The 16,258-nt window shown below is 41.6% G+C and overlaps 1 protein-coding gene across 2 annotated transcripts in view; it reads right to left on the bottom strand.

Annotated features, from left to right (window-relative positions):
* Window positions 1–15,730, bottom strand: part of prmt3 (protein arginine methyltransferase 3) — a 54,360-nt gene extending 38,630 nt beyond the window's left edge. The window contains exons 1-10 of one of the 2 annotated variants that reach the window (XM_051379491.1): window positions 15,664–15,730; window positions 15,282–15,438; window positions 14,039–14,121; window positions 13,902–13,951; window positions 13,613–13,718; window positions 11,311–11,476; window positions 10,645–10,786; window positions 7,915–7,980; window positions 6,254–6,375; window positions 3,367–3,466 (exon numbers count right to left, since the gene is read on the bottom strand). In XM_051379491.1, coding sequence (XP_051235451.1) covers window positions 3,367–3,466; window positions 6,254–6,375; window positions 7,915–7,980; window positions 10,645–10,786; window positions 11,311–11,476; window positions 13,613–13,718; window positions 13,902–13,951; window positions 14,039–14,121; window positions 15,282–15,438; window positions 15,664–15,685 — 1,014 coding nt within the window. In that variant the 5' untranslated portion in view covers window positions 15,686–15,730. Of the gene's footprint in view, window positions 1–3,366; window positions 3,467–6,253; window positions 6,376–7,914; window positions 7,981–10,644; window positions 10,787–11,310; window positions 11,477–13,612; window positions 13,719–13,901; window positions 13,952–14,038; window positions 14,122–15,281; window positions 15,439–15,654 lie in introns of both variants that reach the window. The other variant, XM_051379490.1, reaches the window with a different exon arrangement.
* Window positions 15,731–16,258: the final 528 nt, after the last annotated feature.

Genomic DNA, 16,258 nt, shown 5'->3' with positions numbered 1-16,258 from the left:
TCTCTTTATAGAACAGCCAAACAAACTTGCGTTGTTTAAAAGTTACTCAATAGTTGGCTGTGATCTAATTTCATGTTGCAAACTGTGCAAGTCATTTTCCATACAACAGGGCACAATAACCAGAAGAGGTTATATTGCAGTGTTCTTAATCGAACAGTTCACACTGGCAGCTCATTCTTGTTCCAATCCTCCCTTTAGTATTTGAAACTGATCCACTGTCAAAGAAAAAATGACCGTTCATCTGTTGATGCATTTTAGATTAACAGCCGCGGTTAGTGCAAGACAAATAGATTGTGTTTCCTGTAACTGCTTCACAATAAAAGCCAGTTAAGTGCTTTTAATGTAAAATAAATATAAATGGAAATAAAACTTGCAGCAGGCGGAAATGTTTATTGCATTAGGAGTAACTTCATACAGCTGTACCAGCTATAACAGCGAGCTGATATCAACGAGATAAAACTGTTTCCCTGTAAACACAGTACAGGAATGGTGAACTCTGTCACTGACAATTAAGACTACTGAGCAGAAAAGTTACAAAATCTTCTAACAGACAAATTGCAGACACTGAATAACTTTTGCTATTTGGAATGTGAAATTATGCTTTTCACTCAATTTCATGAATGGTTTCATGGGTAGAATGATTACATTTGAAAATTAAAATGGATATGGTCAGTTTGGACAAAAGGGAAACATAATTATTTCTCTGAGCACCAACAAGAGAGGTGAAATTATATTTGTGTAAAGCACATTTGAAATTAGATTATGGATTTTTAATAAAAGGTTTTGAAATAAAAATTCATTTGAGAGAGTCAGTAGGGATCAATCTTGCATCAACACATTGGAATTCCTCTTCTTACACTACCTGTATTTTGAGAACATTTACATTTTATAATATATTTAAAAGGATTTATTTTTTTATAACTAATACATTCAGTGATGTTGGAAATTCACTAAGAAGGTCAAATATGTGAATTTAGAAAACACCTAAAACACAGCACCAGTGATTTATAGGACATACTATGGGGAAAAAAATAAAAATAAAAAATGTCATACAAGACCGATGACACCTCCTGAACCTCTCTCAGGTAATAAGACACTACCTGGCTATAAGACAAAGCCATTAAAGTTTAATACAGTCTAAAGCCATTTACACTGAGCAGAAAGTCTTCTCCTCTGACAACTGTCATTTGTCCATTTTATACAGGCAGATTTGAGGGCAGCTTTTGAAGTTCTGGCCACTCTGAGAAATGTCTGCCATCGCTGCCATGATGAGAAGTGACTGGAGAATTCTTAGATTTATTAGCGCTCTCTGAGCTGGTGTCATCAGAGATTACGCCCCCTATCCTTCACCGTTCCACCAGCACGTCAACCACCGAATTTCAATTTCCCTGGTGAGAGGATGGGAAGGCTCTGGCTGGCGACCCCTGCTCGTGACCCTGGGGTTTCACGATGGATGGGGGAGGTGGAGGGGGGACAGATACGGGATGCTCATGAATTAGGGATGACTTCAGCGGTGCGTTCAACTTTGGCCGTCCCGCCTGTATCGCCACAGAGAATCTCCCTGATAAATGGGCATCAAGGGAAAGGAAGACTGCTCTTCCTGGTTAGGTATTCAGAGGAGCTCATGGTCGAGTTTAGCTCCGTTTAAGCCATGTTTAAAAGATGCATCGCTAATACTGCCACCTTGGATTCTGCCCACTCATTGGCTGGTAAAGGACCAATCTGACATTCTGCATTACGGGTATTTGCATGTATGTGCTGGGAGATGAGCTTCTAAAATATTTTCACAGCACACAAACATAGTGGCCTCAGAATAGGCAAAACAATGGATGCATCTGTGAATATATTCAATATGATCCAGCACAAAACCAGTAGTTTCACACAAGGCACAAATACCATTCTAATGGCAAGGAAAAATGGCTTCAAAACAGGCCTAGTCTAGCCTCCATCAACAAACTTGTAAACAAAAGTATGAAGGACCCGTTACAGTGCTAACTCGCTCTGGTTTTTGGTTTGCTCAGTGTAGTAAACTCACATATACACATACACACATGAAGTCAATAGATTGGTGAAGCAGAGCAGTGAATTTTCATTAAGCTTCATCAGTAGAGACCTACTGAAACAGAACGTGAGAATGAAATAAAGTGGTCACAGACTCTCAGACTTACCACAGTATTAATAAAAGTTATACTTGGCTTTCTGCATCAGGGACATTGTTTTCAGTCCCTGTTAAACAATTACTTTATGTTTTGCAGTAATTAGCTCCTATCTTGTAAGAGTGGGTAATATTTTTGTAGTTTCATAATCGATCTTTCTCACACTTTGACTTTGATTAATGATTAATGATGGTTGCATTCCATTTAGATGTTCATTGTCGGGGCTCTTATTGTGTTCACTGGTTTGGCTGCTATGGCTCACATAAACAACTGAAAATGGAGCCATCTTTAACGTGATGCTATTCGATGTATACATCACATTGGATACTGGGTATGTATTGTGATGTTGTCCAGGCTTTGGCCATTTGTCGATATTACCATCTTTCCACTGTGTACATCTTAATTCACACACCTTCCATAGAAACCTCCTCTCACTAACCAGTTATATCCACCCATTCATCTGTGCTGTTTTAGTTCTGCCCACTTAATGGTCTAACATTGTCATAAAAAGCCATTTGGTGATTAACGACAGAGAGGCGATTTCAGTCTGACCCGAGCTGTCCACACCAGTCATGCCAGAAATGTGATTAATCAAGCGACCATATAAGATCTCGGAAGCCGAACCAATACATGGAGCTGGGATGAACCCTCGTGTACGTACAGAAGTTTTAATATATTGCCTCTTAGATCGAAACAGCAGAAGATTACCAGTGGATGACATCCTCTGACCATTGACAGTAAATAATTAGTGGACAAAGCTTCAAGGTCTGAGAAGTGGGGCCAACGGGAAAGTTACTTAAACCTGAATTCTTCCTAATGACCAGCAGGGGGAAGCTCCTGCGCTTGGATTCAGTTCCACTGAAAATGAGCCTAATTTGCACTTGATTTATTAGCTCAGTAAACTGTTTCCTAATGAGTTTATGTTCTCAGTTTCTAGTTTAAAGTCTTGAAACTATACAGCATGATGTTCATTTAGTAAATGATGGTCCAATTTAGAGTAAAATATACGATAAAGCAGGGTATGCTATAGGGCGGGGCTACCTTGTGATTGACAGCTCATTCTCAGTCCGTCCAGCCCAACGCACCAAACTCAGATCAAACTGTCAAACTAGGCAATGCTGATCAAATATAGATCTGTTACTGCGTTGCTTATTACTCGCCTCACAATTAAGCTGCCACAGTACGTATATGTACGTAAACATGTACTGACCATCCATTCTGAGATGATGATGTCCACCTTCTCCACAGGGAGGTTGATGTCTTCTATGCGGCCTTTGATCAGAGTGATCTTGTCCTCCAGCTGGTTGGACCTGTGGGTAACATAGAGACAGAGGACTTAGAAAAATGACTCAAATACATGACACGAAGTAGCCCGGGACGACAAAATAGAAACACTTTAGCAACTACACTGCTAGATGCCACTAAATCCTACACACTGGTCCTTCAAGGCATTGGAGCTAGACTAATTCGTTAACTGACAACAACATCAGTCACAATAATGACAAACTTTATAGAAAATGGACGACATATACATCTAGATACATATCCAAACTGTGCAACAATCAATTTCCATCCAGTTTGGGGGGTTTTCTCAAACTTCAAACTCATCTGTAAATCACCATATTCTTGTGTGAATGGGGGGGGGAAACTGCAACTGCTGGCCTGCAGAGGTGTCGGGCTCAGGTAGGGACTGTAAGATCAGTGCTGCTGTTTAAATGATCCTTGCTTTCAGACCGGCCAGTCCGGGTATCAATCTCTGTGAATATTCCATTATCATGACAGCTAATGTTACCGAGGACAGAACAATTACTCACAGCGGCCCAGAGTGCATTTCTGTGGCAGCGATCCTTATCTTGAACCGTCTCTCCCCTCTCTGCTGCTCTGCTCCCGCTGCTATCACCTCCTCCCAGAATCCAACACCCCCCCTCCCACACCCCTCACCCACAACACCCCCCACCTCCTCCACCTTTCACAAGAGGGAAACACTGTAATCTCATTATTGGGGTAATTTAGAGGACAATGTCAGGACTCTGGGGAGAGAGTCAGTATCTCTGCGGTCTTTGTAGGTGTGTGTGTGTGTGTGTCTGTGTGTCTGTGTGAGAGAGAAAGAGACAGAGAGAGAAAAGGAGAGAGAGAGAAAGAGAGAGGTTGTACATTTCATCATTGGAAACCAGTGTTAAATAATTGTTGTCGTTTGATGCTGAATCTAATCCTTCGTCACACAAACAAGTTTTTTCCTCCTAATTTAGATATCTGTATTGTATAATTTTGTTTCTTTCAGGACTTCTACATTAAGTGAATGTGAATGAAGAAAATAAGATTTGAAAATTAAATTGGCTTCTGAGAAATAACTTTTTAAACAGGAACTGTTACATAAATGAAAATAAAAAGAATTAAACACAAAACCTTGATTTAATCATGTTATGGGGATAATGAAAGACATCATGAAACCAAAACAATGAGCTGAAAGACACCGCATCAGCACAGAAAAAGAACTGTAGAGTTTCTCTGCAGGTTCATCGCTCGAGTGAAACCTTTCACCTTACACAGTCATTTGACCCCTTGTTAATATAAAATAGAGATGAGCTCAGCTTTACACCTCATTGACCATACTTTAAAAGGTTCAGTGTGTAACATTTAGGAGGATCTAATGGTATAAATGGAATATAACACTTTGTGTTTTCATTAGTGTATAATGACCTGATAATAAAAATCTTGTTTTCTTTACCTTAGAATAAGCTAATAACAGTTCAAAACCTTTGGTTTGAATCATGTTTTGGGGCTTTAACATTTGCCAGGTTGATTCTTCGACCAAAGCAAAATATCGGCTGATATACATCCACAAACTGTCTATGTTTAGTTCATATCACCAATAAAAGCTAAATTGCACTCATCTTCGTACAATATTATGTCATTTTATTCCACTTTGTTGTCAGAATTTAAAGAATTCTATTGGATAATCCATCAATTCCAGCCATTTAAAAAAAAGTATTTAGACATTATCCATTAAGGAAGTGACTGTGAAGGAAGGAAGTCACATCTAGCTTTTCATTTAAACTTCAGCGACAGAGTGGAGACAGGAGATGGATGCTCCTGCCTAACCAACAGGAGCCACTTTAATTACAATCCTGATATTAACAGCAAGAGGAAGTGACGGACACACAAACGGCAGCCACACACACACACACACACACACACACACACACACACACACACACACACACACACACACAGAAGTAACAGCATTAAAACCACAACCCAAGCAAACAGTAGATTTAAAAGGGACCCAAGGGCTGTGTGTGTTTCTGTATGTATGTGTGCGTACACGTGTGAGTGTGTAAGGGGGGGGTACACATCTTTCTTTAGCTGAATCTTCACCGCTGGCGAACCTGCGACGCAGTCTGCATGCCAACACACACTCCAACAGCGAGTCAGTGGGCTGTAAAATTAAAACGTCCTTTTCCTTCAGCAAACCCCGTTGTTTTGCTTATACGACATTCTCTTACATAACGGTAATAATAGCAGTCATAATGGCCCCTAACTCAAAAATGCATTTTAGAGGCAGGGGTGTGATGGAGGAAGTGGTTGCAGGTAGACGTAGGGACAGTGGAGGCTATGGTGGTAAATGACTGCACTGTGGAGAACCAGCTGCTGGAAACACACAGCACCTGAAATTGGACTGAGGACTGTATTAAAAGGTACCAACAGGGGGTCATCTGCATGTTTGTGAGTGTGTGTGTGTGTGTGTGTGTGTGTGTGTGTGTGTGTGTGTGTGTGTGTGTGTGTGTGTGTGTGTGTGTGTTTGTGTGTGACCGCAACCCTCGAACTGAAGCTACTGCAGGGGAGAAGAGGCGAGGGGTGAATGAGTCAGACTGCAGGAGTAAATTATGTGCATTATGGCCACGCAACTGACAGCAGCTCTATTGAAGTCAACCAGCTGCAACAAATAAAAGGTGGCTGGAGGTCACACAGACCTCTATTCCCACAATCCCCTGCCGCAAACTAAGAGACGAAGACCCATCTAATCTCTAATTTGAGTGGAGGCAAACATATTTATATACGTATCCTAAGAACGAAGAAGTCTGTGTGTGTCTTACCTGACTATGTCCATGGCCTGATAGATGATTTCTGATTGGTCGACTGCTATGACCTTCTTGGCCCCAGATCTGGCGGCAAACATGGACAGTATTCCAGTCCCGCAGCCCACATCGAGCACCACCTGCCAGACAGGAGAGGAAGCGGTGGTGGAGGGGAAGAAGCGTGATAATGAATTCAGGGAGCTTCGTCAGTGTAAAATTAAACTACTTTAGATGTCGCAGTGCGAACGAGGTTGCCGGTCAGATTCTTCTACAATGGCCAAATATTTCGATTTTCCATGCAAATATTGCCAATACTGTTTTCAGGCGCCCTCAGATTTCCTGCTTCTCTCAGTTTTATATCATATTATACTGAATATCTTAGGATTTTGGACTGACAAAATGAGACATTTAAAGTCATTACCCTGGACTCTGGGAAACTGGAATGGACATTTTTCACTATTCTGACCTTTTATAGACCATACAACTAATAAATGAATCATGGAAATAATCATCAGATTATTCGATAATGAAAAAAACCAAGCAACACTTGCTCTGTAGAAAAGAAATACATATTTGATACAGTACATGATATGTGTCTTATAATGTGGGACTCTAACGTCAGCTGGTAAATAGCATCACATTCACATTAATTAATAAAAAACAAGAAGACAAAAAAATTAGCTGTCACAGAGGCTGGTGTGGCACATTGGAGATTTTTATTAAAGGGCTGTAAGAACTTCAACTACCATGTGACCTCTAGTTGCTTGGGCAAGTCATTAATTAATGTTCTGTATGTTCGCTGTGATGAGCTTGTTTAAAGTCCTCTAAATCCTGAGGTTCCCCAAACAACTTTTCCACACTAGCCATCGTTATTGTCGAATGAGTTCACCTCTATTTCAAGTTCCCATAGGTTACAGTTAATTTGTTCATCTTTGCCCCCGACTGGTGTAAAATGGCAGAGGAACAGCTGCAAACGCTATACGTGCGCATATATATATATATATATAAAAAACACTGTTTTATATGTGTCTCTATTTAAGGCCACTTCCCTGGTAGCACCCTGCTGCCTTTATGGGTTCACAGAGGGTCGCCGACACACTGCTGACTCAACACAACACACAACTCGTTTCTCCATCTTTCTGTACTCTCCCATCTTAACAGTACTGAAACAAGAATATCCTGTTTTGTTCTCTATCTACCGCTTCCTGTAGAAGGTGACACTTCCCTCTCTGCTGAATGTTTCGCTCTGACAGGGATAATGTACGTTCCCATCAACACAGCCTGCCTCCCTCCTCTACAGCCTCATCCCAGCACTAACCAGCAGCCGCCCATATAATGGATGGTCATGATACAGGCCACTGCTTCCTGCAACTAAAGGCAATAGAAAAAAGAGGGGTGGGGGGGGGTAAGTTTGAAAGGGTTTTTTGGGGTGGGGGGTTGTTATGGGTTTGTGGTGGATTGCATGTGCCTGTTATCAGCACTGCGCAGTCGACATTCGAGGTGCTAATAAAATCCCAGTGTTTTAAATCAAACACCATTACCTTATTAATGTCTTTCCTGAAAAATGCACTCCCCTTTTTCTGTTAATAGGCTTGGCTGTACATTGAAGCAGCTGCTTTGTACACACTGTACACGCACATTAATGCACATTTCTGTTTGCATTTGCTCAGCTGGCTCACCTTGTCTCTGAACACCTCAGGGTTGCTGTACATGAAGTCGCGGTAACTCTCTGTGCGCACTTTATCCTGTGGAGAGAATATTCAAAAATTAACAATAATACACAACACCAACTTTTAGAGTTAAGAGTTAAAGGAGAGAACAGAATATGTACGGCACACATTTAAATATACTGCAGGGTTTGTAAGGGTTATGGGAAGGTTTATAAATCTAACCTTTCGCGGTGTACGAGTTCTACGACTGCTACCTTATCACCCCCTTGGGAAGAACAATCTCAAGAGCATGGCAAGTAAAGCCTTTTCTACACAGGTACAGATAACAGGAGATCAAAACAGACTGTGGGGGATTGTCTGAGCAAATCTATGGGATAAATACAACTGTGGATGGCACGGATATTTTTCTAGTGGAGGTCAGGTCAGGACCGGCTAATTAACCTGCCAATCAAATCTGCCCACAAACGCCAGCACCTCCTCTCTGAAGGAAAGGTTACAGAAACTTGAAATTACAGTAACGTGCATTAGTGCAAGGTACAGTGGAACTGTTTTTTTTCAATACTTGGTTCAACCCATTTGTGCCCGGAACTGAAATTTAGAATTTCCTTTGGTGGAAGTGTTGTCTGGGCTGGCCTAAGCACAAATCTGAAGAAATGTTTCAAATTGGTCAAAACGTTTGGTTGAAAAGTGAGTTTTTCTTATCACACTATATTTAGTCCTTGGGCACATGGGACTACTGTTTTTCTTAAAATGGTAGAAAATGGCCTGGAATAATTAATAAAATTTTATTATGGATTTTCATTACTTTCAGTATACACATGCAACAGGCTCCTAACTATATATTCTACATAAATAAAGGTTGCACACAACTTTTATTAGTCATACAACAGGTGAAGGGAAGGAAAACTATTGAATCTCTCTCCCACTCACTCTCTCTCCCACACACACACACATATTATTTCATTGTAGTCAATACACCTATCAGCTCTAATTACTCACAGAATTTGATATAGTAGGAAAATGTTTTATGAGCAACACTGCAGCTGCAGATCAAATGGTGTTGCAGGTTTGTGGAGTTACCTCACAAGGCTCTCAACTACAACTGCAATGATTAGTTATTTAATGGATTAGTTGTCAACTATTAAATGAATCGCCAGCTACTGTATTTTGATATTTAATTAACGGTTTTGAGAGAAACCATGTCCAAATTCTCTAGTTTCAGCTTCTTAAGTGTGAATTTATTCTGCTTTAATCCTTATTCTACTATGACAGTAAACTGAATATCTTTAGGTTGTGGTCAAAACAAACAAACAACGACGTCGTCTTTGGCAATGGAAGAAAGTGATTAACCCTTCACTTACATTTTATGGACAAAAAAACTAATCGATAATGACGGTAGTTACAGCCCCACTCTTAACACGATAGTGTTCACGGCTGTTGAATGTACGGTTGAATTTGACCTTGTAAGACGAAATACAGGCTCAAATGTTTTTAAATCTATCCTGAATACATACTTATGTGCACACTGAAAGAATTATTGGTTGCTCTAGCCATGTTTCCCTGCCGAGCTGCGGCAGAGGGGCCGTAACACAAACAGGGAATTTCACACCAAGAGACCATCATTTTACAAGACACCCACTCGATTTGGCCAACTCAGACTGCTGCTGATGCCTCAAATTAGCTTCAGCTAAACTTTGAAAACGGACTTTGTCACCCATCACTTACATTAGGATTGATACAGATTGCACTCAATGATTCTTTTATTGTAGGCTACATACTGCCATGTGGGTATTGATTTAAATCAAGACAATGTTGTCTAAAATAAAGGCTACAATTAAAAATTAAGTTCTCTATAAATTCAGGCTAAACACTAAAACTCTGGCTGATGAAATTCCCAGATGTGTTAGCTCTGTGAAGAAAAGTTAGGCAGGTTCACTTTGAAAAATGTCTAACCTCTTTCACATCACACTGAGTGGCAAGTATCCCTTTTTTTCTATTAAATCAGGCTAATAAGTCAGTGGCTAATTAAAAGTTGATTCATTTTAAACGGAAGTCACATACGTCTTACTCAGAAAACACGACACCCTCTTTCATACAGCCTCGTACACACACGTGCACACGCGGAGTGCGTCATAGGTGATGCACTTCAAGCCAAGCTGCAAAAGAGTTGACCACATTCTACCGCAAAGCTGCCCCGTCACGTGTTCTCGGCCCCTCCTGAAGCTCTGATGGAGTTTACAGCCTGACGCACACACACGACGCAAAACTTAACAGTGCTTAGCACCAATCAGGATGGCCAACAGGAATATGTCTAAGCACTGCGGTAAGTAGAACAGAAAGGGAGGAGACACACACACACACACACACACACACACCCCCCCTCAGCTTGCTGACACTTTCAGCCTTCAGCGCCTGAGCAGTGTAAAAATTAATTTCCACGTTTCGAGCATCCACCGTGCATGCTGGTGTCTCACATGAGAGCTCAGCACTTATTGCTGATTTGTCATTTTTGAGAAAATGTCTTGTCCTCAGTATCAATGTGTGCATAAAGATGATCATTTCCATTTCCATGCTACATCGAAATCTTTCAGCCAAGACGTACGCTGATGAACCCACTTTTGCTCTGCAGAGACTGCTGCGCCCCCAGGGGGAGTGACTCACAAGACTGTAATGAGACCTGCAGGCCTGGTCAGTATCTGTGTTGTGTGTTGTGTGTGTCTGTGTTTGCACCACTCAGACCTTCAGCATCTCCTCATGGATGCCATAATGGCCATAAGAGCTGAAGTAGGCCTCGTCCTCGTCCTCTCGCAGCTCGGCCACAGTGCCCAGGTTACCAGATTTGCTGGTTCCTGCGTTCAGTACCAGACCTTGAGCCAGAAGCCTGAAAGAAGACCGGACAGATCTGCGTTTAACTTCTCATATCAGGACATGGGACAAAAGCAGCAAGCACACACAACCTTCATGCAGGACGTAGCAGTAAATGGAGGAGATGGGAGGCATTCATCTTTCTAACTCTCTTCCCCCCCCCCCCCCCCAACCTCACTCTTTCTGTAATTTTCCCTTATTGCCCCCCTTCCCTTCCTGCCTCCCCTCCTCACTTTAACCTCCATGCTGCAGTGGAATTTTCCCTTCCCTTTTTTTTTTTTTTTTTTTATCTTTCCCCTTCCTCCAAACTTCTCCCACAAGGTACTCTAGATGATGTTTCTGCAATACTGGGTTCACTGTGTCCCCCTGCTGGCCCCAGGAGGGTAGTGCAGAAGTAAAGCAACCCGTGTACATTGCAAGTTCTTAAGAAGAAAAAGAAAAGAAACAACCCAAGATTGACAAGAAATAAACTAATAGGATGACCTTATCACACCTAGTGGTTATAAAAACATCATTAGACTATGCAGAAACATCGCTTACTTAAGTTTGTGCAGGTCATCCATGGCTCTGGCCAGCGCCTCCTCTGAGGAACGGGCTCTCTCCTCAGCGGTTTGTGCCCTCTGCAGCAGTGCATCATGGGACTGGGCCCCAGACGACTGGCTTGTCAACAGGCTCGACCCTTCACTGCCACAGAGTTCCTCAGGGTCTGCCAGAAACACAAAGACGGAGAGACAAATGGAAGTAACACATGTAGGCTGAACACAAAGACTCAACACAGTGACTAACTCCCCCCTCTGAGCTTCCAATTACATTATTTAATGTCTGCTGTTTTTTTGTATTTATACACTGCATGTTTTCTGTGGCTGCTGCACAAAATGTTTTCTGTGAAGGGACAGTGAAGGGAACTGATGAATGTAATCTGCCTAAATTCAGATTTTCAGACCATCCGATGGTTTTAAAAGGCTGCTTATTAAAAGAAACGTGTTACAAAATTATATTTTCATTACACTTACCCACAAAGTCTCCAGTGGGGTTCAACAAAATGTTAAAAATAACAATAATCCACCCAGTAACTAACAATAACGCCATACAATAAATGGATGTTGCTTTTGTTTGGTTGTTTTATTCCCGCCAACATTTGACAAAACATGAAATGAGGTCACACCCACACATTTTCAGCAGCTACACGTGGAGCACAAGCTCAAATATCAATTATAAACACCATCAGAGAGCAAAGGGTTTCTCTCTAGAGAAGAGCCCTTGTCATTCAACAATCATACAGGGAGAAATGCACCACAGAGGAGGCACAGAGACCAGTTTCTCCTGCCAGGGCAATGCAGCCAAAAGACAAGCTGGGAGCTGAATAAGGTACGTCACTCAGGCTTTTCCTCAAACGGCAAATCTGTCACTCCACTGCACTAACGCTCTCTTCACCTACACGCAAAACCGAATCCCGCTCCTTCTCCGAGGGCTTTACAAAGGGGAAAAAATACCAGTCGGAATATTGCTGAACACGGCGGCACTTCTTTTTCATCCTGTTTCTACCTCTGTCATTATTCATAACATGCGGCCAATCTGTGGTCCCTTTATGAGAACATAAATACACATATTAGAGGCGTTTAAGTGCTGCGTGACCTGCTGTCGGTGTGCGGAACTTTATTTTCTCACGTAGGTCCTGATTATGTGCTGATGATGCAGGATGACAGTCACCAAATCAGTCCAATTAATGACTTCTCTTTATGACTTTATGTTTCCTCCTGTTGGTTCGTTTGTAAAAAGCTAGTGGGAACACGAACCCAACCAGAACTAAAATCCAACCATGTATTTAGCATTTTTTCCCCTGGTCCGGAACAAATGAACCGAACTACAGGTGTGAAAGCACCCACAGATAGAGGACAGTGATCTGAGACACCGCTGTCATCTCAGTGTTTGAGGATGAAATCAAAACCTCTTAGAAACACAGAATATAACCAAATATATTAAATTATCTTGCAGCCTTGTTAAGGCAACATCCGGGATGTCCAGACATAAAGGATGTCAACCGGAAGATTTGTTAACAGAATGGGAGAATGAGCCATCCAAACGAGGATGGAGTCCAGATTGTGTTCATATTTTTGTTGGTGGTGTGGTACTGTGAGCAGTCCCATCGGCAGACTCTTCACTACGGCTAACATCAGTACAGAAGGTACAGTCAGGTAAGGCGACATGTCCTCGGACAAATGGCATCAGTAGCATATTTAGCTTTACACACATCGAACAAAGTGCTTGTTGGACACTGAACAACATTTGAAACCATGTTCCCTCCTACACACATTTTCCACATCAGAATTCAGAGGGCTGCATCCGACAACTTTTGCAAACTTTCTGACAAGCACGTCGACTTTACTGAGTGCGGAGGAGGAGAAAGTAAGGATTTAAACCTCTCTCTCAAGCTCTCTTAGTTCATTCTTCACACTACTACTTCTGCCACTTTTCGCGTGTACAACCGAGTGCAACACCATGAATGCCTTTCAGAGGAGACGGCCCAAAAGTGCATGTCCTTATTCCTCATTTTCTACAATTTGGCACCTCTCGCCCCGCTCTATGATTACAGGCTTTTGCCTCAGAGTGTGGCCATTCAGAATAAATATAAACACCTTTGCCTTAAAATTGTTTGGACAAAACTTCTTCCATCTGGATCAGACAAACTGCAAACGAGTACCAACAAGTACCATCCTACTAAATGTGAGTGTGAGAGTTCTATTGGGTGCTTTAAACATCTAAATACTTACTCCAACTGCAGTCAGTTACTGAATAATTAAAACCTAACATCTGTGTAATAAACCTTAAGGAGATGCTGTACCTGTCTGCAGCAGGGGGTCGTCCTGTTGGACCGGTCGCAGGAAGTCTTCGCTCTCCCAGGGTAAGGGGGCATCTGGCAGCCCCGTCAGACAGGATGCATCACATTTCTATAAACACAGATTTGTTATTTGATTCCATTTTTTTTTTAAAAGTTGTACTGCATTTACCTGAGTATGTCTCAACAGATGTTTTCTTGGATGAAATATTAACACTCACCATGCCCCATGGACACAAGGTATGAACAACACTTACAGCATGACATTTTAAGACTTAAGACAGACAGTACTTACCGTCGACCGTATGAAGTTGATCATCTTTATGTAACCATAGTCATCTAAATCTAAAGAGGAAAACAAGGTTGAGCCATTTGAACGAAACGCAACAATCCTACGGTTCTTCAGTGACGCAGAGAGCTGTGTCTACTTACTATGTTTTCTTATCACGTCTACAAGATTGACCTGGTGCTCAGCTGTGCAGTGCTGCAGGGTGGCGGGCACGGAGCTCAGCAACCTGAAACACAAAAGTACACGGGTAAGAAAAGCAATCAATTTCATTACAAACTCACTCGTATTCATCTTTTAAAATCAAAAACAGACACTCAGATTTATTGGTTCATTGACTGAAAATGGATGTTTTGGATCAAAACATACATTAGACCAGCATCATGCAGAGTTAAACCTTTAATTTTATTAATACTTATACTCCTATAACACACTATATCTGTTTACTGTATGTCACAGTCCTTTGGTTTTGAAGCAGGGAGAAAACAGTAATGAGGTTTGACTTGCTGTGCAGACTAAACGAAAAATAAATCAAACAACAAAATAATCTTATTTTGAGTTTATAAACAGAAACAACTCGTGACAGTGGAGACAGACAGCTGGGATTTTATGTATGATAACTGACTGTTAGGTGAAACTTTGGATGCTGGGACCCATACTTCTCTCTCCTGAACAAATCATTCATCAGAAAGGGCAAGAAGAGGTGTTTATGAAGCTTTTCCACTAGGGATGTACAATCCCACTTTTTTCAGACCACACACAGGTACTTACATTTGGCTACTTTCCAATACCGAGTACCAAAATGAGTACTTAATCATACATAACAGTTTTAAGAATGAAAAAGTGTTTTATTTTCCATCAGATGTTTCTCACTTTCTGACTGTAACATATTAAGATGCTGCTAATGCTGTTGTAAAAGTTGCGTAAGATATCGTATAAGATATAAGTTTATGATTTCAATAACCTCATGGGTGAGTTACACTTAAACCTACTGTTTTATGTTTGTTTATCTGAGTTTAGGAAATCAGTCTGTTAAAGTTTCCATGAAAACACTGACAACTTCCGACCATTACATTGTACGGTACACTTTTAACATACAAGATTTTGGACATGTAGTATGTTTAAATTGTGTTTTTTTTTTTATTTCATATTTATTTTAAATTGTGAAATCACTAATATTTCTAAAAAAAACAATAATTTGAGTTAATATATACACACTTGGGCCATAAGCAGACATCCTCTGAACTCCAGCGACTAACACACACACACACACACACACACACACACACACACACACACACACCTGTAGAAAGGTAAGTGGCTCTAAAGGAAAAACCTTGATCCCAATGTCCAGTGTATTTCTAAACATCCTCTGCAGTCTCATCTCACCTGTCACAGAACAGACAGGTAACGGTAACTTGCTGGCCGTCCTCCTCCTCCTCCTCCTCCATCCACCGCCACTGCTCTTCATCATCACCATCATCATCCTCATCCTCATCATCGCAGTCCGAGAGCTCCGGCATGTCGTCCGCATTTCCATCACCGCCTGTTAAAAAGGAAAACAAAGCCACACAGTTGCTTTTTGGTAACGTAAGAGAAATTAGCTTTAGCGTCGCAGCTAAGCCATAAAGCTGCCGACGCGTCGTGTGACGCCACTAAAGACGCCGTTCATTAACTATAAGCGCGATAAAAGTTCCCGCTAGCCAGAACAGGTGGAGGTATTTTTAACAGGTGTAATGTTTTTTGGGGGTTTTAAATTTACCACACTCACGTGGGTCTGTGTGTTCTGCCATGTTGTCGCCTTGGTTGCGGTGGACTTCCTGGTGACGTCGGGTGACGTAGAGAACGGCGGCGTAGAGTCGGAAGAGGCACTTCCGGTTGACCTCCACAAGATGGCGCCAAACGTTTTAGGTTTCGCACGGTGGTCGGCAGGTAATACAGCTGCACACACAGGTGAGAATAATAGAGTGATAAACACCCTCGCCACAACTTTGTAAGAAGATAAAATGGTAATTAAACTGTAGATGAAGGGGGATACAATAACGAGAGGAGTCAGGAATAAGAGCCGCCATCTTTGTTTGGATGGAAAACGGGTCAAAATTAAGTGACGATGCTAACTTTAACGACATTTTGTTGTATAGTTATGCTACAAGAGTGTGTATGTATTGGAGACGTCTTCCAAACATCTTGTTTTTTAACGTCTGGATAATTATTTTCAGCTTTTCCAGCTTTGATAAACCCAGTGACGTCACCTGCCCGGCCCCGGGACGGTTGGCGGCCGTTAGAGACTGACGGTTGGCGGCCGTTAGAGACTACCGTTAGTTTACCGTCGCCGCTTAATGTAGCATCTAACTAATTATAGTTAT

The sequence above is a fragment of the Dicentrarchus labrax genome, unplaced genomic scaffold (genome assembly GCF_905237075.1).
Source record: "Dicentrarchus labrax unplaced genomic scaffold, dlabrax2021, whole genome shotgun sequence".
NCBI classification, from domain to species: domain Eukaryota; kingdom Metazoa; phylum Chordata; class Actinopteri; family Moronidae; genus Dicentrarchus; species Dicentrarchus labrax.
Note: the sequence above shows the minus strand (reverse complement) of the source record. Positions and strands in the feature narration are given on the sequence as shown.